The sequence below is a fragment of the Muscardinus avellanarius genome, assembly GCF_963383645.1.
Source record: "Muscardinus avellanarius genome assembly, chromosome: 1".
NCBI classification, from domain to species: domain Eukaryota; kingdom Metazoa; phylum Chordata; class Mammalia; order Rodentia; family Gliridae; genus Muscardinus; species Muscardinus avellanarius.
Window position 1 is genome coordinate 38211200 of NC_137786.1, and position 25499 is coordinate 38236698.

A 25499-nucleotide genomic window follows, 5' to 3' on the forward strand; every position below is an offset into this window, starting at 1 on the left:
GGTGGGATTGCAAATTAGTGCAACCACTTTGGAAAACAGTATAGAGAATCCTCAGAAGAATGGGAACAAATTTACCATTTGACCCAGCAATACCACTTCTGGGTATCTACCCGAAAGAAAGCAAACCAAACTACCAAATTAGTGTACGTGTATCTATGTTTATAGCTGCACAGTTCACCATTGCCAAACTATGGAACCAGCCAATACGTTCATCAGCAGATGAATGGATTACAAAACTGTGGGATATGTACACAATGGAATTTTACTCAGCCACAAAAAAACACAATTACATCATTTTCAGGGAAATGGATGGAACTGGAGGATGGTATGCTAAGTAAGATTAGTCAGTCACAAAAAATAAGAATTCCAATGCTTTCCCTAATATGTGAAAGCTAAGGAGAAATGGGTCATAGGAGGAACTCTAGATGAAAAAGGAAATCCTATAGAGGAGCAAATAAGACAACCTAAATGAGGAGATGGGAGGGGGGAAGAAGGAAACTCTCTAAAACACAAGATGTACTTAAACAAACATATAGATCTCAAACACTAAGCCAAGCATGGGAAGGAGGGTTGGGGAGGGAGTAGGATGGGGATTGGATAGGGGCTAACTGGGCCATGTGTGCATGTATGTCTACACAATTTTTTATCCCATTATGATATATGAATATAATGCATAGGAGGATCACAGTTGGCTGACAACCTCAGCTACTTAGTGAGGCTTTTGTAACTGAGTGAGACCCTGTTTCAAAATAAAGAATATATATAGCCCTAAAAATAGGGCTGGGGGTATAGCTCAGAGGTAGAATGCCCCTGGGTTCCATCCCCAGTATCGCAAAATAAAAGGGGGGGGGGCTTGGGGTATAACTCGGAGGTAGAATGCCCCTGCATTCCATTCCTAGTACACACACACACATACACACAGGTGGGTGCAGTAGTGTCACTCACCTGTAATCCTAATACTTGGGAGGCTGAAACTGGAAGATCACAGGTTGAAGCCAGTCTCAACAATTTAATGAGCCCCTGTTTCAAAATAAAAATGACTGGAGGTATAGCTTGGAGGTAGAATTGATTCCCCTGGGTTCAGTTCCCAGGACCAGTACAAAAAAAAAATTTAACAATTAATTGCAATATGCAAAACTTGATTGATTCCTGGATTTAAAAATAACCTATATAAAATAATCTGGGAACGGTTGCAGAAATTTGAATATGAATGTATATAACATTATGAATTTTCAGGTATAAAACTGATAATGTGATCATGTAGGGAAATACCTTTATTCTTGCAGATGCCAAGTTGTAACACTCAAAAAAAAAATTAGGAGTGAAATATTGCTATGACTTAAAGTGTCCCCCCAAAGTTGATGTGTTGGAAATTTAATGCTCAAATTTATATGCTGATACTTATTTAAAGTTGGGGCTTTGGGGAGGTAATTAGGGTTAGATGAGGTCACAAAAGTGAGGGTCCCATGATAACAGTAGTTTGTTTTAAAGAAGAGAAAGAGACCCAAGCTCTGTCCCACCATGTGATGCCCTGCTCTGTGGTATGATGCAGAAGAAATTGTTTACTGGATGCTGAGAGTGTTCTCACACTTTCACAAATCCAGAATACTGAGCCAAATCAACTTGAGTTCTTTAGAAATTACTTAGTCTTGAGTATTTTATTATAGTAACAGAAAACAGACTAACAAGAGTTATAATATTTGTAACTTCTTTTTGAATGGTTTAGCAAAAATTTATATATATATATATATATATATATATATATATATGTACATAAAAATGATGTTTTATTAATACACAACACGGGGAGAGAGAGACAGAGAGAGAGAGAAAGAGAGAGAGACCGAGACCAAATGTGTCAAAATAGTAACAATGATTAATCTAGGTGAAGGGTGTATAGGTGTTCCATGTATGATTCTTTCAATTTATCTGTAGGTTTGGAAAACTTCATAATAAAAATGTTGGAGAAATGTCTCCTCTTAAAATGTAACATCAAGCCGGGCCGCACACTTGTAATCCCAGCATTCGGGAGGCTGAGACCTGGAGGATCGCGGTTCGCGGACAGCCTCAGCTACTTAGTGAGGCCCTCTGCAACTCAGTGAGACCCAGTTTCAAAATAAAGAATAAAAAAAAATAGGGCAGGGGGTGTAGCTTGGAGGTCAAATGCCCCCTGGGTTCCAGCCCCAGACCCGCAAAAATAAAAATAAAAATAAAAAATATATAACATCAAGATAAGGACTAAATTTTCATTTCATTGGTAGTTGAGTGTATTACTGGACACATTTGCATACTGTGCAATGGTGCCTTTAAAAAATAACTTTTTGAGTGAACACGGTGGCACATGCCTGTAATCCCAGTACTTGGAAGTCTGAGACAAGAGAATCATAGGTTTGAGGACAGCCTCAGCAACTTAGAAGACTCAGCATCCTAGCAAGACCGTGTTTCAAAACAAAAAATAAAAAGGGCTGGGTGTATAGCTGGGAGGTAGAATGACCCTGGGTTCAATCCCCAGTAAAACCAAACAAAACAAAATAACAATGAAAATTCAGATGCTAAATTTATAACCAACCATGACCAGGCTCACTTGAGGCCCGTCTTAGGTTCCTCTGTAAACTCTAACGAGTGGTTCAGGAGGCGTGTGCTTCATGTCTACCCCGCCGCTCCCCTCTGCCGTTCCTCTTGCCGTGGGGCTTCTTTTTGTGGCAAATGTTGCCTTTGCTGTTCTTCTTGGCTGCTTGTGCTTTCATCCACTTCTTAATAGTGTAATTGTGCGGGCTGACACAGATTCTTCTGCGCTTGACATGAAGGCTGCCGGGAAGGGAGAAAAAATACCGATTAGAAATAAAAATACACAAAAAAGGTTATAGACACAGTCAGCTCCCACTTTGGGGGCACTGTATTCTTAAGAACTGAATCCTAAAGCTGAGCAGCACAAGGTTAGATCTTCCCTTCCTGCACCTGGCTGTGATTCTCAGACATCAGAAGAAGAAGGAGCTGGGTGTGGTGGTGCATGCCTGTAATCCCAATAGTTAGAAGGCTGAAACAGGAGGATCTCGGGTTTGAGCCAGCCTCAGCGACTTAGCAAAACAAACAAACAAAAATTAGCAAAATAAAAAAATTTAAAAAGTCTAAAGTGTGTATAGCTTGGAGGCAGAATGCTCTTTTATTCAATCCCCAGTACCAACCCTCCCCAAAAATTAAAAATGGAGAAGGAAAAGGAATTGGGAGAGGGTAAAGAAGAGGGAAAGAAGTAAAGTAAGAAGAAAAAGAAGAAAAAAAAGAGGAAGATGAGTAGCAGGAAAAAAAGAGAGAAAATATTTTAAAAAAATAGGGTAAAACATTTCTTTTTCTTGCCCCAAGAAAACCAACTCATTCTCAGCACCCATCCATCTCATATGCATCCTTCCCTGTAAAGGTTTTCTAGATGCTCTCAACTAAATACACTATTTTCTCCCTTTGTGTCTCCATGGTAGTGGTTTCCTCTCTCTTGGCACCTTGCATCTGCTATGTGAGTACTTTTCTTATGTCACCTACTGAAACTATGCTCCTTTAGGGAAGAATGATCTAGACTTTATTTATGTATTTATGCATTTATTTATTTATTTTGCAGTACTGGGGATGAAACCCAGGGGCATTCTACTTCCAAGCTACACCACAGCCCAATTTTATTATTTATTTTGAAACAGGGTCTCAATGAATTTCAAAGGCCCTCACTAAGTAGCTGAGGCTGTCCACGAACCGCGATCCTCCTGTCTTAGCCTCCTAAATGTTGGGATTGCAAGCATGCGCCACCACGCCTGACTTTCTAGACATATTTTTTTTACTTTTTTTTTTAATTGGTGCACTGTATTCATACATCATAGTGGGATATAAACTTTTGTAGACATACATGCACACATCGCCCAGCCAGCCCCCACCCGATCCCCACCCCATTCTCTCCCCATCCCTCCTTCCCATGCTTGGCTTAGTGGTTGACATCTAGTATTATAGCAATTTATCCAAAATTAAAAATGATAATCTCACATAACAGTTTCATTTGTCTGATACCAAGCTTTTGGTGGCTTAAAGATAACATTTCAATATTTCTTTTTACTTTCTTTCTTACCAGAGAATATTTTTTTCTATTTTTTTAGGTGAAACTATCATATATTTATATATTTATTTTTCAGAAAAAAACTCTATCCTAATATGGAATATGGATTCTAGATACCTAAAACGATCTTGAAAAAGAACAAAGCTAGAAGGTATATATTTTCTGATTTCAAACCATATAAAGCTACAATAATTGAAACAGTGTAGTACTATTCTAAAGACAGATATATAAACCATTGGAGTTAAATAAAAGCCTAGAGCTAAATTCTTCCCTATATTGTCAAGTTATTTTTGACAAGGTTTCCACGAACATTTGGTGGTAGAAATAATAATATTTTAAAAATATTGTTGAAACATAATAATTACATGGAAAAGAATAAAATTGGACCCTTACCTAATCCCATATACAAGTATTAACTCAAAATAGATAAAAGACCTAAATATAAATCTTAAGACTATAAACTTTTAGGAGAAAATCTGGGTCATAAAACATCACAACACTGAAATTGGCAGTGATTTCTTGGATATGATTTCAATGGCACAGGCAACAGAAGAGTATACAAACTTCCCAAAAAATAAAAAAAAATATTGTATATCCAAAGACAATGTAAACAGAGTTAACAGTTACTAATAGAATTTGATAAAATATTTCCAAATGCTATATCTGAAGGTATATTAATATTCCAACTAGAAATCCTAAAAATTAACAACAATAAAGGCAAACAATACCATTTAGAGATAGGTAAAAGACTAACATAAGTAATGAATCTCCACAGATAACCAATCTTAGTTGACTGTTGGATGGAAACTCTTGTTTCTCTGGTTCTGGTGTGTGTTACCTATTTCTTCTTTGTAGTTAATCTCTTTGAGTATTTTCTCTAGTGTTGGTTTTGAAGACAAAAATTCCTTCAGTTTCTGTTTGTCATGGAAGCTTCTTATTTCTCCATCTAATTTGATAGAAAGTTTTGCTGGGTAGGAAATTTTTGGCTAGAAGTTGTTTTCTTTCAGAGTTTGGAATGTGTTACTCCAAGCCCTTCTGGCTCTCATGACTTGGTTTGGGAAGTCTGGAGTGATTCTAATTGGCTTGCCTCTGAATGTCATTTGGCCCTTTGTTTTTGTTGCCTTTAAGAGTCTCTGCTTGGCTTCCACATTGGTCATTTTGACAATTATGTGGCGTGGGGATCCTCTTCTCCGATCCTGTCTAAAGGGAGTTCTATAAGTTTCCTGGACCTGTGTATCAACCTCTTGCTCTATGTTTGGAAAATTTTCTGCTATTGCTTCCTTGAAGAGATTGTTGATCCCTTTGGTTTCACTTTCTTTTCCCTCCTCTATTCCAATTATTCTTAGGTTAGCTCTCTTAAAATGGGCCCATATTTCTTCAATGTCAGATTCCTGCTGTCGGATATTTTTTTCTAGATTAGAAACTATGCGTTCATTTTTGGAATGATCATCTTCTAAGAGCGAGATTCTGTTCTCCATGTGGTCTAATCGGTTGTTTGTGCTTTGAATTGAGGCCTTTACTTCATTAATTGCATCCTTTATCTCTTTTTGGCTCTCTCTGAGTTCTTTTCGAAGCACCTCTATTATTTCTACAGTTATTTTCCTGATTTGATCTTCTAGAAATCTCTGATTTTCTGTTTTATCGGGTTCTGATGTTGTGGGGTTGTGGGCATTCATTGCTCCAGTATTATTCTTCTTTCCTATGATTTCGGAAGTTTGTGCCTTCTCTGGGTTCTTCCCTTGGGTCACTATGACTTCATTTAAGGTGTTCTGGATCTCGAGTCAGTAGTATCTCAGACCCCACTACTCCTTTACTGGGTTGTATCAGAGAGTCTCCGACCCAGAGAGTCGATAGAGGCTGCTTTAGACTGTGGGGGGTGCCAGGTTGCATGTTCTCCTATGGTGTGATATCTCTGCCACCGCCCCTCCCCCACTGGGCCAAGTCCCAGGGAGTACAGTACTGGGATTTCTCCTCTGTGGCCCGCAATTTGACTCACTGGTCTTGAGTACGCAGATGTAGCTGTACTGGATTCGGTGAATTCTCTGCTGCTGCCGCCGGTGGCAATATGGTGCCGCTGCCACGCCCTCGGCCGTGAGGCTGGCGTATTTCTTCTTGGTTTTGAATTCCACTCTGAATCCCTGCAGCGTGTGCTGAGCTCAGCCACTGGGAGCTTTAGATTTTACCTGCGGCGAGAAATCCCGCCTGGCTGTTCCACAGCGGCTCACCTCGGCTTGCTGTAGCCGTCCGGTGAATTTGCCGCTACCGCTGGCAATATGGCGCTGCTCTCGCGTCCTCGGGCGTGAGGCTGGTGTATCTCCTCTGTGGCTCTGAGCTCTGTTCTCAGTCCGCTTTCTCTCTGGAGCCTGGTGATTTTTTTGTTTCTCTGGTGATGGTGTTTTCTGGCTATGAAAGGCGCTGATTTTGTGGTAATGGAGATTGGTTGTTAGCGGGGCTCTTAAGCCCCGCTTTTCTCGGTCTCCATCTTCCTGGAAGTCCATATTTTTGAAAAGGTTTTATTCACAGTAGAAACGCAGTAATTCATTGCAGATCCTAACTGAAAATTGTTGGTGGAACCAGAGCCAGACACGGCTGAGGCCACCATCCTGTCCACCGCCACGGCTTGCTGAAGGTTGAACTAGGGGCAAATGAGCACAGGTCTCAGCCAGACTTTCCAGGTGGCACCATCCTAGGCCCCTGGCTGCCAGAGGCATCATGTCGACAGTCTTTGCAGCCTCCTCTTCTCCCTCCTCTTAAGCCAGTGAGATGATGGAAGCCCCTTCCCAGGTTCTCAACTTTGAAGAGATAGACTATAAGAAGATAGAGATAGAAAAGGTTGTTGGAAGTTGGGTGGTGGCGCACGCTTTTAATCCCCAGAGACAGGAGGATCGCGCAGGTTGGAAGCCAGCCGCACGCTGGCTTAGGAGACCCTGTTTCCAAATAAAAATGTAAAAATAGGTCTGGGAGTGTAGCCCAGAGGTAGACGGGCTTCCAGGAACCTCAGTACCACCAAAAAAAAAAAAAAAAAAGTTGTTGGAAGAAGAGCCTCTGGAGTAGTTTGCAAAGAGAAGGAGGGCAAAAGATGTTGCTATTGAATAGCTAGAAAGTGAATCTGAAAGAAAAGCTTTGTGGTTATCATGTGTCAGTCATCCTAATACTGTAAAGTTATATGGCTCCTACTAGATCTCATATGTCTTTTGATGGAAGATGCCATAGAATGTGCCACATGGTGCTGAGCCATCTTACACTGCTGCCCACTCAATGGGTTGGTGTTTGCAGTGTTCCCAAGAGGCAGCTTATCTGCACAGCATGAAACCCAAAGCTCTAATTTACAGGGAACTGAAGCCACCGAACTTGTTGCTGGTTGCAGGGGGGGGAGGGACAGTTTTAAAACCCTGTGATTTGGGTACAGCCTGTGACAATAGGAGGAGCAATAGGAGGAGTGCCCACAGATGGCACCTGAAGCTTCTGAAAGCAGCAATTATGGCGAAAAAATGTGACATTGTCAACTAGGGTATCATCCTTTGGGAAAGTGATAGCAGGTCTGAAAAGCGAAGTGAAAATCATGCAAAATAAGGACAATCTGATTTTTTTCAATGAAACAATGGACTAAAATATTTTAGGCCTTTGTTAATGTTGAATATCTTATGGCTCTCTACCACAGCTCAGAATGTGTCTTCTTCATTTTCATTTCTCTATATGAAATTTTGACCTTGGGGTCGAAGAATCCTCAGTCAGCATTCACCATTTATGCTAACTAGAATTTCGTTAAAAAAGATGGCGCAACCTTTAATTCTCCATCAGGTACCAGCCAGCTTTCATGAAATGTTGCAAATCCTGCTGGCTCTATGTATATAATATTTCTGTGTCTTGATAAATTGAACCCCCCCATCCTATTAGAGGGGAAAGTGTGTTGGGGGCTGGGGAGACAGAGAATAGGATGCTGTTTCTCCAGGTGCCCCAAGAGGAATCATTATCAGACAACATAGGGACTAGAAGTGTGGGGGCTGGGGGACATGGGAAAAGGCGCCAATTTAGTCTAATAAAGCCAGCCTGGGGGGAATATTAACTTGAAAGAAGGAGGCCATTTTAATCACAGGGCAGCCCCTTCCCTACATGTATTAGATGAAAAGCTGGTGCTCACTGTGGCCAGCTCCTTTGATTTGTTATTATAGAAGAAACTGTGGCTGTAGCATTGCTGTGTGTGTGTGGGGGGGGGGGGACAAAACCAAAACCAAACCAAACAAAACAGCTGAAGTGCCTGCCCTTTCCAAAGGAGTGAAACACTCTCTTCTCCCTGTGGTTTCAACAAGAAGGGAGCAAAGACTTCACTGAGGTGCAGGTAACCCCCAGGTTACTCACTAGAGAACTAGGACTCGAGTCCACGATTAAATGGAATTTTACTCAGCAACAAAGAACGAAATCATGCCATTTGTAGGAAAATGGCTACAGCTTGAGAATATCATACCAAGCGAGTATAGCCAGGCTCAAAAAGTGAGGAGATGTATATTTTCTTTTATATGTAGAAACTAGAGAGAGATTGAGAAATTAGGGCAACTTCAGATACATGAGAAGAGACTATGAGGGCGTGACTGAGGGGATTAGGGAAGAGAGATGAAGTTATAGAGTGTAATAGTAGAAATGACGCTATGAACATACATGAAACTGCCAATTCCAATATCAAAGACATGTGCAGGGAAGGGGATGCCAGGGGAGGGGCCTGAAGGGGAAGGGCACCAGGAGCTACGTGCAAGCATTTGTCTGACACTCTGTACCCCAATATGATGTAAAATCATAATGCATCAAATAAACCAAAACAAAACAAAAAAAACAAACAACAAACAAAAACTTCCAAAAGGCTCTAAGGGTACACTTGTAATCCTGGTACTTCAGAGGCTGAGGCAGGATTGCAATTCGAGGCCAACCATAGCAATTTTGCAAGATTCTGATTCAAAATAAAAAAGGGATAGGGGGCTTATCTCAGAGGTAGAATGTTCCTGGATTCAATTCTCCAGCAAACCCCGTCCCAAGACTTTGAGTGAGTGATGAGTTTCATGGAGGGGAATTGCTTGGCACTGGGGTGCAGGGAGAGAACTGGGTGGGGGACACCAGAGGAGGATGCAGATGTGGAGAGCCATTGGAAAACAGGCGGCACCTACCACGTGGAGCCCTTTTCCAAGCCCTGCCTGGGAAAGCTCCAATCTCTCAATGTAATTCAAGGGTGAAAACATCAGCTACCAGAACACAGCCCCCAAATCTGAGATGCTATGAGGGCGCCATGAATCCTGAAGTGTGAACACTGCTTGAAAAACAAACTATTTTTATTCCATGTGTATTCTATCAGGACAGGAAGAGATGGGGGGTAATGTTGGGAAATTAAATACACCATTCCACACCTCTTCCCCTGCCCCCAAATCCATAGCTTTCTGACAAGCATCAGCTAACCCTTTTCTGAATTTCTAGGGGGAGAGTTTTGACTGAAAGAAGCCACAGCTGATCTCCTGGTTCTTTTGCTCACAAGCATGGTTAGCAAACATCCAATGGGCCCAAACTGTGGTCCTGCCATGGAGAGAATACCTGGGGTTGTTCCCTAAACTTCATTTCTTCACCCTTTTCTCTACATAGAGCATCTCTCCACGATCACTTCTGAAAAACGACTTGGGCTTCCTAGACAACTTTATTTAATAATTTTGAAATGTCTTCCCAACAGATAACCTCTGTATGATTCAAGAAACCCTCTTCTGGAGATAACAACTTCCCACTGTATTTATGTTTAGAAGCAGCCAGAAGCTCTTTGGTGAAGTCGCTGTAAAGAATTTTAAACAAGAAAACTGCTGTCTCAGGCACCAAAAATTACAAAGAGCATTTACAGAGTCTGAAACAAAGGAATTATTTTCAGGCAAGAAAGGAAGATAAACCTAGTAAGTCCATTGTAAGTTAATTTATATTAATTGATTGTGACTTATAATACTTGAGACTTGGGAATTATGTTTCCAACTGGAGCAATGCTTTCTGCATCTTAAGCACTTGTCTCATTCTGAAGTCTTTGTACAGTAACAACTAAGGGACTCTGTTTGGGATAAGTAATGACATATTCTGTAGTAAAAATGAAATTTGAAAATAAGATATTGAATATTAGAAAACACAACTGAGAGGATCTGTAATTTATGATTAAAATATTTAAGTCAAATGTAATTTTATTTAAGACCAAATCATAACAGCTTTGTATTTTTTCAGCTTTCCCATCAACACAAAGAGGCCAGTTTACAACCTTGTGCTTGAATAAAGTATCATTGAATCTAGTGATTATCTTCACACTTTCCTTTTAGTTAAAATTCAGTATCTTTTTTTGTGGCATTGGGGTTCCTGGAAGCCCTTCTACCTCTGGGCTATACTTCCGGACCTATTTCATACTTTTTTATTTTTGGGAATAGGGTCTCTTAAGCCAGCGCGGCTGGCTTCGAACCTGCGGGATCCTCCTGTCTCTGCCTCCCAAGCGCAGGGATTACAAACGTGCGCCACCACACCCAGCAAAATTTAGTTCCTTTTAAAGTGAAGACTCACTAGGCGTGATGGTGCATGCTTGTAATCCTGGTGCTTGGGAGGCTGAGAAAGGAGGATTGGCACAGGTTCAAAGCCAGGCTCAGCTACTTAGTGAGGCTCTCAGCAATTCAGTGAGACCTTGTTTCCAAATAAAATATTAAATAGGTCTGGGAGTGTAGCCCAGAGGTAGAAAGCCCCTGGGTTCCATTCCTGGTACCAAATAAATAAATAAATAAATAAATAAATAAATAAATAAAGTGAAGGCTCATGTTTCTTTTCTTTGTGTGTGTGTGTGTGTGTGTGTGTGTGTGTGTGTATGTGTGTGTGTGTGTGTAAGAGAGGAAGAGACAGACAGACAAACAATGGAAATTGAACCCAAGGGCATTTTATCACTGAGCTATACCCTAAGCCCTTTTTATTTTTACTGGTTTTTTTTTTTTTTTTTTTGAGACAAGCTCTCACTAAGTTGAGGCTAGTCTAGAACTTGCAATCCTCTTGTCCCAGCCTCCCAAGCACAGACATTACAGTCTGCACCACCACACCTGGCCCAGCACTTGTTTCTTATCATGTTTTTCCTTATCAAATTGAGGACTTATATCATTTTTGTTCCCATGCCTTTCAAATATCTGACATCTTCTTCCAAAGAAACTCCTCTAAAAAATCTTTTTACCAATGGTGTCTGCTGGCAGTCCCCAGAATCTCTTACTCTTTACAGAAACTTCCTCTGGCTTTTCTAAGCCTTTCAAGAGTCCTTTGTAAAAGTGTTCAAGGCTACTTAGATCCAGGGTGCCATATGACAACGAGTTCCAACTCGTTGGAATTCCGAGCAATTGAAAATGGTGCTTCTGAGAGCAGCCAGCATAGACTCAGGTACATTTAGTTCTGCTATGTGAACCCTGAACACACATCTGGATGACTCCACTTACCTACAGCATTGTCTGTCTATGATTTTTCACTTTCTCCAACTATTACCAACAATAGATGAAAGACTGGTAGAATCTGGACAATACTAAAGAAACGTTTCAAGTGAGTTGGGAACTTGAGGTGCCCCTTGGAAGGCACCTCGTTAGTATGCATCATTCCCCAGAATGCCACAGGCTCTGCTGGCTCCCAAGACTAAGCCATCCGAGCAGACCCAGGGAATGGTTAAACGGAGGCACTGCTGAGGGTGTCCTCAACCCCCTTCCTTTCCAATGTAGGCACTCATGCTTTTAGAAGTTCCAACCAATTATTTTCTCCTCTTCAACATCCCAACAACCCTAAGTGTAGTTTTTAAACTTTATAAGATCCTAGCCAGGCGTGGTGTCGCACACTTGTAATCCCAGCACTCGGGAGGCTGAGACCGGAGGATCGCGGTTCAAGGACACCCTCAGCTACTTAGTGAGGCCCTCCACAACTCAGTGAGACCCGGTTTCAAAATAAAGAATAAAAAATAGGGCAGGCAGTGTAGCTCAGAGGTTGAATTCCCCTGGGTTCCATCCCCAGACCTGCAAAAAAAAAAAAAAGTTATAAGGTCTTTTTGAGACTCTTTCAAAAACTTATAAGTTTGCCTGCTCTCCGACATATGACCCCAAGTGTAGTTTTTAAACTTTTTATAAGATTGTTTTGAGAATCACATAACACTGATTTTCTCCTCAGGAGCATGCTCAGAAAATCATAAACAAAAATTTCTGGGAGTTCATAGTTTCCCAATCTGAAAAAAAGTCTATCCTCGGATATCTTACAAACTGTTCCTCTGAACTTTTAAGAACCTTGTCTTGGAACAGTGTTTTTCAAAGTTGAATGGCAAACAGATTTCTCTGGAATGGGGGAAGTGTATTTAAAATCCAAGAGATTATGCAAATCATCAGAGATGATCTGTAGGGCACAGCTGGATAGACTCTATCCCGGAGACTGCAGGAGAGGAAAGCCTACCAAGTCAGCACTGTACTCCCAGTACATGGAATATTGCTTGGTACCTAACCACTGGTCAATAAATACTTATTGGATCTATTGACTGAATAAGGAGGCTCCTGAATGACTCAAGAGCTCAGGAATTAGTAATGGGGGTACTTAATGACAGGGATTCCAGGTGACTCATCACTAGCACAAGTGATGTACCTGGGAGATGCCTCACATCTGAATACAGTTGAGTTTGGGAGACCATTTTATGGTTAGCACTACCGTTCCTTTCAATCAGCCTTGGAAGTAACAGACTGTCCTGAACCCAGAGACCTGGTGCGCATCCCATTTCTGCCATCTACTAGCTGCATGACAGCAGGTGAACTATGTCCTCTCAATCAGAGCTCTCTCCTGAGGGAGCTTGCGAGAGACTTGCATCATTTTTTGTTCCTGTGTCTTCCTCCAGCAGTACTGTCAGAACCCAGATTTGCTAAGTATCGATGCAATTCAGATATTAAAGCATCTGCCGAGATGTTAAATACATATAAGCTTAAAGCTTTTAAGACAGAGCCAGGGGTGGGATGGGAAGGTTCACTTTGAGCCAGCACCCCAGAATCAAAAGCAGAGAAGGGCGTTCGTAGTTGAATTGCACATGGCACTTGTGACAGGTACATTGCCACACTGCCTTTTGAACCTTATATGTTGCTGATGAATTCAGAGAATATAAATGACAGCGACCCACATGCTTGCCTAGGAAATGTCACCACTGTTTTGTTTTCTCATTCAGAATCTCTCTGGTTTTGCTTAGAAAAGTTGTGAATGCTTTCTGGTAGCTGGAGGGAGCTTTCTGGTAAGAGGGGAGCTGGAGGGAGAGTACCAGGCTCTGGACACCCTTACAGAGAGAGTATGCATTCATTCCAGGGAGCCTGGGACTCAAAGAACAGAATCTGTTCTCCCTTCCTTTCTTTGGATGATTACTTATATGTTGTGTGTCAGGCAAAGTCTTTCAACCTATTGTTAAATGGCCAGGGAAATAATCAGTGTGCCGACGCCCTGTGGAAGAGTACTCACATGACAGCAGCTAAGTCACAGTCCCCATCAGCTTTCTGGATGTGACACATATTCACTCTTTCCAGAAGCCTTCTGGAAATATGAGGTGAGACTTCTGTGCAACAGCTGGAAGCAATTGGAAGTATGGCTAAGAAAAGAAAAGAACGGAAAAGTTAAATATTATGGTGTGTAGGACACTAGCAGAGTTCTCATCTTAAAGATGCCTGAGTCACTGGTAATCCCAGTACTTGGGAGGCTGAGACTGGAGGATCGCAGGTTCGCAGCCAGCTTCAGGCGCTTAGTAAGGCCCTCCACAACCTGTTTAGTGAGAACCTGTTTCAAAATAAAAAATAAAATAGCTCAGAGGAAGAACATTCCTGGGTTCAATCCCCAGTACCACAATACACAAAAAGATTTCAGAGAAACAGATTGCTGATCCACTGAGTCAAGGAATAAACACTTTCTGTAGGCTTTGTGGATGTCCTGTGGCAAAACAAGCCTCTGTCCTCTGAAATTTACACTGTATTTGTCAGAGGTAAAATGTAAATTTAGTGGAAGGACAAAACATGTGAAAGAAATGAAGAAATAAATAAAAGCTGCAGCCAAGGCTGCTGGTCTGGTGTGGACTGACTTGATCAAAGCTGCTAAAAGCAAGGTCAGTGGTGTCTACTTGATTCCGTGTGAAAGAGAGACACCACGTGGGCCTCTGGAGTGAAGTCTTTGTAACGTCTTTTGTAAAGTGTTCTGGCAGTGAAAGACTTGTCTGAGTGTTGAAGGATATGGACGGGTGGAGAAAAATGAAGACTTGTCCAAACTAAGGGAAATGTGTGGTCAAGAGCTCTGAGATAGCCGGGCGTGGTGACGCATACTTGTACTTGGGAGGCTAAGACAGGAGGATCCAGGTTTGCAGCCAGCCTCGGCTACTTAGAGAGGCCCTCCACAACTGAGTGAGAACCTGTTTCAAAATCTAGCTGGGGGTGTAGCTTAGAGGTAGAATGCCCCTGGGTTCAATTCCCAGCACCACAAAAAAAAAGAAAAGAAAAGAAGGAAAAGAAAAGAAGGAAAGGAAAGAAAAAAAGAAAAGAAAAAAGAGCTCTGAGACAGCCAGGCATCATCTAACACATCTGTAATCCCAGCACTTGGGAGGTTGAGACTGGAGGATCACAGGTTGAAGGCCAGCCTCAGCAACTTAACAAGCCCCTGTCCAAAAAATAAAAAGATCTGGGGATATAGTTCAGAGGTAGAATATTCCTAGGTTCAGTTTCCAGTACCAAACAAACAAACAACTTTGAGACAGGAAATCCAAGGCACAAGTAGACCATTTAGTTTAAATTGAGTACTTGGGAAGGAGAGTGATGGGGATCTGTTTCAGAGTGCTGAAGTCACACCACTCAGATGTCAGCCTAAAGAGGCTTAGCTTTTATGAAAAGGGGACCACTTGATGTTTGAGGAAGGAGGAGGGTTTAGAAAAGTTCCACCTCGCAGTGATAAGCCAGATTGGAGTGGAGAGAGGATAGAGTGGAAGGCAAGGTTAGAAGGAGCTTTTGTTTTCTAACTGTAAGGCACTGAGGGCAGCATAAATACAAAAAGAAATACATTACCCAATCCGAAATGTGTATCTGCAAATTTCTATATGCCACATGATATGGCATTCTCCTATGCTTCCCATTCCACCAAGTGGTTAGTAAATTAAAAAATTTTTAAATGAAGACAGGCATGGTACCTTAGCTTAGTGGAGTTACTTGAGAGCCTAAGACAGGAGGATCACAGGATCAGGGCCATCCACAGCAACTTAGTGAGATGCTATTTTGAAATAATAACTAAAAAAGGCTGGAGTATAGGTTAAAGGTAGAATGATCCTGCATGTGATCTCCAGTACAAAATAAAAAAGCAAATAAACAAAACCAAAACTATAAATTATGATCAGAGTGGCCACAGGCGGCAGCCTCATAACAGGACAGAAGTTGGCTCCTGAAGTAGGGGTTAAAAGAAACGCTCAGATCTACCTGAACTAAGGTAGGAAAAGATCTCTATCTCCATGCCTTCCCAACATAAAAACATTAGGTCTACTCCCAGCTTTGGAGAAGAAAATGAGCTGACTATGAAATTCAGAATATCCACGTGATACTTTCTAGGTATCAAAACTTTCTGTTACCATTCATTCATTTATTCACTTGTTTAGGCACAAAGTTAGTCACTGGCAAGACTTTTGTTAATGCTGACACAGGAAGCTCTGGGCTGACCTTCAGTCATCTCCAGTCCCCAAGCCTTGTGAAATGCCGTGACCCTCGCTGGAATGGGAAAAGGCTCATCTGTTTAGCAAAGATTTCTTGAGTAATGGCTTTGTGACAGATCCTGTTTCCTGCATTTGAAATGCTGAAATTACCCACAGATAGTCACTGTCCCTGTGATGCTTAATAGTCCAGTAAGAGGCAGGCAAATAAAGAATCACAATATAGCAAAATAAGCATTGGGTTGGGGGTGTTGCTCAATGGTAGAACACTTGCCTAGCATGGGCTAGGCCTTGGGTTCAATCCCCTGCACCACAACAAACTAACACAAAATGAGTATTATCAGAGATGTGTTCAAAATGCAATGCTTTTTCTTGTGTGTGTGATACTGGGGGTGAAGCCCAGGGGCATTCTATCTCTGAGCTACATCCCCAGCCCTATTTTTTTATTCTTTATTTTGAAACAGGGTCTCAGTGAGTTGCAAAGGGCCTCATTAAGTAGTAGCTGAGGCTGCCTGCAAACTGTGATCCTCCTGCCTCAGCCTCCCAAATGCTGGGATTACAAGTGTGTGCCACCATGCCCGGCCTGCAATGAGATTTTAGCTGAAAGAAACCAGATATATGATTCCACTTACATGAAATTTACAAAATAGAGTAGAGTAGTAGTTGCCAGGAACTGGGGGTGAAGGCTGGAAAGAAAGGGGGAGTGACTGCTAACAGGCACAGGATTTCTTTTTGGTGTAGTAAAAACCTTATAGAATTTTACTTTGTTTTTAATACTGGGGGTTGAATCCAGGGGCATCTACCTCAGAGCAATACCCTCAGCCCTTTTCATTTTTTAAAATTTTGAAACAGGGCCTCACTAAGTTGCCGAGGATTTCACTAAATTGCTGAGGCTGATCCCACACCTATTATCTCAGCCTCCCAAGTACTGGGATTACAGGTCTACCACCACACCAGGTTAACGTCATGGAATTAAATAGCACTTATGGTTGCTAATTCTGTGATTATATAAAAAACCACTGAATTTTACACCTTAAAATGGTGGATTTTAGGGCCAGGCGTAGTGGCACACGCTTGTAATCCCAGCATTCAGGAGGCAGAGCCAGGAGGATCAGCCTTAGCTACTTAGTGAGGCCCTTCACAGCTCAGTGAGACCCTGTTTCAAAAATAAAGAGTAAAAATTAGGGCTGGGGGTGTCACTCAGAGGTAGAATGCCCCTGGGTTCCAGCCCCAGTACCGGAAAAAAAAAAAAAAAGAAAGAAAGAAGGTGGATTTTATGGTATATGGATACTGGTTGTCTTTATACTTATCAATGCATTGATTTCCTAAAACTATCTCTTCCTTTAGCTACCCTGTGCTGCCTATTCTTTAACTTGGATTCTTTTTTTCTTCTTTTGGTACTGGGGATTGAACCTAGGAACAGTCTACCTCTGAGCTACACCCCAAACCCTTTTTATTTTTTTATTTTGAAACAGGATCTCATTTATTAAAATTTTAAAACAGGCTCTCACTAAGTTGCTGAAGCTGGCCTGTGATCCTCCTGTCTCAGCCTTCCACGTCCATGTGCCACTATGCCTAGCTTCCAACTCACACTCCCCTAATATCCCAAACAAGGTACAGTATCAAGATAGCTACTTACCCATGCATCCATTCATGTGTCCTGTCCTCTCTGAAGTTACCAGCTTCAGAGAGCGACCACATCAACCACACCTGTTGATTATGACCCAATCAACTCTAAAATATGAAATGTATTTTTCAAAAGCATGATGGGAGTTAAGCATACTAAGCAAATCTGTTAGGAGAATGTGAGTTACCCAAGTGCTTACATCAACTCAAGCAACGGTTTTAATCCAGGAAAGCACCCAGGACCTATATGTATTTGGTAAACTGTATTGTTTTTCTAATATATACAGGTATATAACTGGTTCATTAACTCAAAAGAGAATCCCCTTGGTATTTATCGAAAATATAAGATCAAGTCGGGCGTGGTGGCACACTCTTGTAATCCCAGCATTCGGGAGGCTGAGACCTGGAGGATCACGGTTCGCGGACAGCCTCAGCTACTTAGTGAGGCCTTTTGCAACTCAGTGAGACCCGGTTTCAAAATAAAGAATAAAAGATAGGGCAGGGGGTGTAGGTCGGAGGTCAAATTCCCCTGGGTTCCATCCCCAGACCCGCAAAAAAAAAAAAAAAAAGAAAAGAAAAGAAAAAAGAAAATGTAAGACCAGGAAATATCCCGTCTCCCCTTTTTTTTGTGTGGCACTGGGAACTGAACCCAGGGCTTCACACCTGTTAAGCAAGCACTCCACTACTGTGCTACATCTACAAGCCAAGAAAGAACTGAAGAGAGCACAGGGAGTTAGGCCACGAGGAATGTTAACAGGAAGACAGGACCTAGGTAATGGTGAGCATCTGGTGGGTAATATCGCCCTCTAGAGGTTCTTTTGTGCAAATCCCTGTCAGTATTTCCATTTTTATTTAACTTTTTCTATCCTTTTTGTGGCACTGGGGATTGTATCCAGGGACATTCTACCTCTGGGCTATACCCCCATTTCTATTTTTTACTCTTTTTTATTTTGAAATAGAGTCTAAGTTGCAGAGGGCCTCACTAAGTAGTTGAGGTGGGCTGTGAACCATATCCTCCTGTCTCAGCCTCCCAAGTACTGGGACTACAAACATGCACCACCACATAGGGCTTTTCTATCTTTTGTTGTTGGTGGTGCATTGTAATCATACATCTTAATGGGGTACAAGATAGTGGAGGCATACATACACACATAACTTTTAGCCCTTCCCCAATTCCCACCTCATCCCCTCCCGCTCCTTCCTTCTCATATTTGGCTTAGTGATTGACTTTGATATGTGTGTGAATGTACCATGTAAATTAGGGAATGTCCCTCTTCCCCTTCCCATCCCCCTCAGTCGGGTCACCTTCTTTGCTCATCTATGCTGTCTCCTTCTTCGTCTAGAGTTCCTCCTATGACCCATTTTCTCTCTAGCTTCCATATAAGGGAGAGCATCTGAGTTTTTACTTTTTGTGACTGACTAATCTTGCTTAGCATAGTCTACCACTTTCTTTTATTTCAACTTTGTTTTTTTGTTTGTTCGTTTTTATGGTGCTGGGGATTCAACCCATGGGCATTCTACCTCTGACATACACTCCCAGACACACACACACACACACACACACACACACACACACACGAAGTCACCTTATTGTGATAAATAATTTCTCTATTTAATTTTTTGTGTGTGGTACTGGGGGTGGAACCCAGGGGCCTTTCTACCTCCGGGCTATACTCCCAGACCTATTTTCTATGTTATTTGGAAACAGGGTCTCACTAAGTTGCTGAGAGCCTCACTCAGTACCTGAGGCTGGCTTCAAACCTGTGCGATCCTCCTGTCTCGGCCTCCCAAGTGCTGGGATTACAAGCGTGTGCCACCATGCCTGGCTTATAATTAATATTTTTAAATGATGCTATGTGTATCTGATATTTTATTTTTGTTACATTTTGCATTATATTTTATGTTTTGCATTATTTGTCTTATGATCATAGTTTTATTTCTTTTGGTCTGTTGGTTTGGGGTTGTTGTGATTATTGCTTCAAATACCAAGTGGACGAATGATTTGTCAGGAACGTTCATGCTTGTTTAGCTCCATTTTCAATCACTAGAGGGCTCTAAAGACTTCCCAGGGCTCAAGATCTGTTAAGACCAACACTGAAACACTACACAACAGATCTGTAATTAAAAACAAAAGTTCTGGGTCTTAAGCAAAGTATCTTGCTATTGTAGAAAGGTAAACCAGCTTCCTCTCTGGCTCAGATGTCTTATCAGTATCTTGCTAAGTGTAATTCTCAGAGCCGTAGCATATCAGCACATAGGAGCTTAATAGAAATGGAATTTGAAAACCACTGTCAAATTAACTCAGCAAAATAGAAACACAGTAAAAAAGAAAAAAATACAGCCAAGTGTGGTGGTGTACACTTGTAATCCCAGCACTTGGGAGGCTGAGATGGGAGGATCGCAGGTTCTCGGCCAGCCTCAGCTACTTAGTGAGGCCCTGTTTCAAAATGAAGAAAAAATAGGGCTAGGGGTGTAGCTTGGAGGTAGAATGCTCCCGAGTTCCACCCCTAGTACTGCAAAAATGAAAATAAAAATAAAAATAAAAATAAAAATAAAAATAAATACATACACTATTGTTAAAGAAAAGATTCTCAGGCTAAGGTAAAAATGAATAGAACAGAAAGATTCACACAGCTGCTCAGTGTTCAAGTCTGTGAGTGTAATTTAAAAAGGGCAATAAGTAAACACAATGTTCAGAATGTGGTTGGCTAGAAACACACCTGCCCATTCTAGTGGATGCTGTCCGTGCCCTACTGAACCATGTCACACTGGATGCCCACAGGCGCCCACACTGCTGCTGAGGGGGGCAGAGGGCTCACCAGTCTGTGGTGCAGGAAAATGCTATGCGCAAGTTAAGTCCTCCCAGCAACTTTTCAGAACCCTATAAAAATGTTTGGGGAGATGAAGAGTGGGTGGATTTTTTTCCCCCTGGTCATCAATGTTTCTTACAGCATAGACATAGGAATGGTCAAGTGGGCAAAAATTGGCAAGGGGTTTGGATAATTTTGTTCCATAGAGACATCCTGAGAGACCTTACAAGCGTAGTACTTAAGCATGTGGAGCAGACTACCAGGTTTAAATCCTGGGTCTAACCTTGGGTGAATAACACATTCTGTATTTTAGCTTTTTTATCTATAATATGGAGATGGTAACAACACCTACCTCGTGGGGTTGTTGTGAAGATTGTGTGAGTTCAGACTTCAGTGCTTAGAACAGTTGACAAGTAGTAAACAATAAATGAAAACATATATTTATTTTTGGCACTGGGAACTGAATACTTAGCCTTGAATATGCTAAGCATGCACTCTACCACTAGGCTATATCTCAGTCCCACTTGTTTGGTGATTTTAATTTTATTGGGTAGCTTTTATATCCAGATACTTTCTATACATTATCTCATTTGATCGGGAGAATAAGTAAGAGAGTTGTTTTTTTCAATTTACAGTGAAGGAAATTAGAGTCCAGATATTAAGTAATTTCCCAAGTTTATGCACTTAGAATTCTTAGTCTTTGGGAATCTAAAGTCTATACTTTCCCAGAATGTCAGCATTTCTCCAATAATGTTTCATAGGCCTCTGAAAGAGAGTCTGTAGATGTGTTCTCAGATGAATGCTCCAGATGGCTTCTAAATTTCAGTATACCATTCCCATAATAATTTTTACATAGACATGTTCTGGGTCTTCCAGAAGACTATCTTGAGAGCACTCTGGAGACATGTGTGCTAGTGTTGTTACCAAGTTCAGTACTACCTTAATGGTTCTAGGGCAATAAGAAAAGAATGAGGAGACTTCATAAACACTCCTGCTAAGGGAGACCCAAATTACATCATCATGGTTCACACAAAAAAAGGTGGGACCAAGTACCTTTGTACCTCGTAGTATGTGTTAGCCTTAACCTCAAAGCCAGCACCCCGAGCACTGAGCTGGATTCATATTTGAACTAGTGACTTTAGTTTCAGTCAAACCTTAATTATTACATCAAAATAATGCCATGTTGAAATGTTAGCTTAGTAGTTGTATTTAAATTTAAATTTTAAATTTATTTTGGTTTTATAATTGCAAAACAGATTTATGCCTGTTTTATGCTTATATATCAAGTAGCATAGCAAAATCATCTAAAAATCAACACTGAGAATGAAGAGGATTTTTCTCCTAAAAGAGGCCCATAAATACTCATGCTTTTTTGTTTTTTTTGTTTTTTGCGGGTCTGAGGATGGAACCCAGGGGCATTTGACCACCGAGCTACACCCCCTGGCCTATTTTATATTCTTTATTTTGAAACAGGGTCTCACTGAGTTGCGGAGGGCCTCACTAAGTAGCTGAGGCTGTCTGCGAACTGTGATCCTCCGGTCTCAGCCTCCCGAGTGCTGGGATTACAAGCGTGCGCCACCACACCTGGCTTTATACTCATGTTTGAGAATCAATCTTTCTTTCTTTCTTCCTTTCTTTTTCTTTTCTTTTCTTTTTTTGCAGGCCTGGGGATGGAAACCAGGGGCAATTGACCTCTGAGCTACACCCCCTGCCCTATTTTTTATTCTTTTTTTATTTTGAAACTGGATCTCACTGAGTTGCAAAGGGCCTAAGTAGCTGAGGCTGTCCGTGAACCACGATCCTCCTGTCTCAGCCTCCCGAATGCTGGGATTACAAGCGTGTGCCACCATGCCCGGCTCTCATATTTGAAAAGCTTTCTGTTCTATCAAGCTGTTTTTCTAGACATAGAAAAGATATTTATAAAAACATCACAGCTACTTTTTAGATATGATTAGCTTTTGGAACCAAAACCTGGACACTTAATATAAAAAATGATAAAGGACTCAGGGAGTGCAAGATATATAAATATATATAATTATATATAAAATATATTATATATATATATATATATATATATATATATATATATATATATATATATTTTGGTGGTGGTAGTGCTAGGGATTGAACCCAGGGGCATTCTGCCTTCGAGCTACACCCCAGCCCAATTATTTTTTTATTCTTTATTTTGAAACAAGGTCTCACTAAGTTATGGAAGGCTTCACTAAGCAGCTGAGGCTGGCTATGAACCCAGATCCTCCTGTTTCAGCCTCGCAAATACTGGGATTACAAGTTTATGCCACCATGCCTGGCTGGGCACAGAGGGAGAGAAGCTGAAGGATACCAGGTGACTGGGCTGATCAGGTTGCACCTCTCAGGGACCACGTTGGTGAAATGGAAAACCGCAATTGCAGCCGGGCATAGTGGCGCACACTTGTAATCCCAGTCCTTGGGAGGCCGAGACAGGAGGATTGCACAGGTTTGAAGCCAGCCTCAGCGACTTAGTGAGGCTCTCAGCAACTTAGTGAGACCCTGTTTCCAAATAAAGTATAAAATAGGACTGGGAATGTAGCCCGGAGGTAGAAATCCTCTGGGTTCTACCCCCAGTACCATCCAAAAAAAAAAAAAAAAAAATCGCAATTGCAGAGCATCTATCAAGTACAACTCTTGGTATACTCTTGGTAACCCTCCCTAGCAAGTGTCCTATGATTAAAACAAGTAAAAGATAAAGCTTTCTATGTGGGTGCCAGCAGCAAGTCTCTGTGATTCAGGAGCCATTCGAATGGCTCTGAGAAAGGAGACTGTCAATAGGACAAGTAGGGATTCAGTGAAGCAGTCTTCCAATTTCTATCTGTGGGACACCAGAGGAGCCTTAGTCTTAGGTACAAATAAAAATGAGATAGTCTCACAGAGCCCTAGATTGTGGGTTTAAAGAATGTGACTCGGGGCCCCTGATATTGGATGCAGACATGTTTATGGACTCAGTATTGAATTTGAGGCCAACAACGACATCAGCACATGGAGAGTACACTACCGTTGGAAAGAATACAAGGCCTTTACTTATGGACAAAGCCGGCTGCTTCCTGATGGATGCAGAACACTTTGAGGATCCCAGCTATCGAACCATCATATCAAAGTAGCCATTTAAGATGCCATGAAGATAATGGGAAACTTTCTGCTTGAAAGAACAAAACATATTTACTCAAGTCGCAAGCCGGCACAGGCCGTTTCTTTATCCTCTCCTCCCGCTCACAGCACAAGCCAAGGCCACCTGTCTTCTTCCTGCTCTGCTAAGTGTCCCCCTGTTCCCCTCTTCCTCCTTCCCTCCCCACCCTACCTGGCAGGTAATCACGTAGGGCACCTGGCACACACATCCTTGAAAGGAAACTTGCTAAAGAAAGCAGCAGTGTGGCCGCTCTGGCTCCAAAACTGTTCTCAGGCCTGCCTTCCTGTATTTTAACCCAGTGGTATTTATATTCAAATAGAAGGTCGGGGCTTTTTAGACTATGTGATTTTCCCATGTCCCAAACTGCCTTAAGTCAAGTTCTGAGACTGAACCAAAAGGCTGCTTCTGGGTTTCTCAGCTCCCTATATTTCCACCAATGTGCCTTCCAGACACCTCTGCACTTGGCCATCTACTCTCTCTCCCAGGACTCAGTCCCTGAGAAGAGTGAATCCCTGTAAGGCAAAGCCTCCCTCATTCCCGATGCCCCCTCTGCCTGCTCTTCCTTGTCTCCCTATCTTGTCGGAGGGCTGCTGGAAATAGACCAGGAAGCTGAAAGGAAGATACCCCTTTATCTCAGAACTTTGAATGGAAAATAATTTGACTTGGTGGGGCTGACAAACCGAGGAAGTAAACCTCACCAAGTAGATCTTTGAGAAACAGCAACATATCTAAAATTTAGATGTGAATTTCCCTGAAAAATGTTTCAGAAATGGAAGACTACAAACTTCTGTCTTTATCTTGATGAGAATGATTGATAGATATTAAAGAGACTATCCAATTTTTTCCCTCTGCTTATTTATTTAAACGAGCAGGTTAACATCTCTGGGTTAACAATGATTCAAATGTGTACAGGGACCAGGCAGGAAACCTCACAGAAGAGGAGCAGAGACCTACAGAGGGACCTACAGTTCTTGCCAGGCATGTAGAACTACTGTTGATAGATCCTAGTTTTTTGCTTTTATTCTTCTGTGCTGGGGATGGAACCCAGGAACTTGCATATTCTAGGCAAGTACTCTACCACTGAGCTGCATTCCTAGCCCCTTGATCTGATTCTTAAAGAGAAGCTCTAAGTCCATCGTGCGTGTGTGTGTGTGTGTGTGTGTGTGTGTGTGTACACATATGGGTGAAATGTCTGTTTTAAAATGTTGCCTCAGCTTTAAGTAGACCAAACAAAACATATTCCAGCTCTGATCTGGACTCAGAGAATCTTCTCAGTAGATAAAGCTTAAGAAAAGATGAGTGGAAGACAGATCCCAACCAAGTATTAAATTTCTATAGATTGAGGGTTCCTACAGATGGTGGTGAGTGCTGCTGTAGAGGAGATTCCCTTCAGTCCAAATACAATTACATTCCCCGTATCTTTGCTAGAAACTCATAAGTTAAATTCTCTTTGGTATAATTTGCGAGATTCAGTCTCCTCCATCCTGCTTTCCTTCATAAAAGATAGACGAAGTTTCAGCTTTCAGTATCCACAGGTCTGACTTTGCTCCGGGAAATCAGCAGCTTATCTACCCCTGGCCCAGTGGGTCCAGTCTGTCTTTTCCTCCAGGAACGTGCACACTTGTGATCAGATAGTTTGGCAGGTTGGGGTGAGGAGGGAGACAGGTGGCTAATGGGGCTTTTGCTCTAACCTCCAGCTGAGGATATTCTAAGACACTATGGTCACAAAAAAGACTCAGCTCAAAGTTGTACCTATAGTCTTCAGGTCGCAGATTATTAGTATTCCAGTTTAAATGAGATTCCTTCCTGAAATTTCCCAGAGTGCTAAAATTTAAATCTATGCAATTCTCTTGTGAATGATTAGAAATCATTGGAAAATCAGCACCTGAATACAAAGATTCCTGCCCACCTCACTCCTTCCAACACTGATTAGAGAGATAACTCCCCTTCCTAGAGGACCAAGTGCCCGTCCCCCACTCCCTGGAGGGCCAAGTCCCCACTCACCTTCCGAAGCTGGGAGAGCCACACATACAGCCAAGGCCAGGAGGGCGAGTCCAGTCTGCTGCATTCCTGCCTAACCCCGCGGGCTCTGACTGACCG

The 25499-nt window shown here is 41.8% G+C and overlaps 1 protein-coding gene across 1 annotated transcript; it reads right to left on the minus strand.

Annotated features, from left to right (window-relative positions):
* Positions 1–2627: 2627 nt before the first annotated feature.
* Positions 2628–25467, minus strand: CCL28 (C-C motif chemokine ligand 28; the record flags this gene model as incomplete). The annotated part of the gene is made up of 3 exons (XM_080702104.1): positions 2628–2808; positions 13586–13712; positions 25404–25467. The coding sequence occupies 3 exons, from the start codon at positions 25465–25467 to the stop codon at positions 2628–2630; spliced, it is 372 nt and encodes a 123-aa protein (XP_080558230.1).
* Positions 25468–25499: the final 32 nt, after the last annotated feature.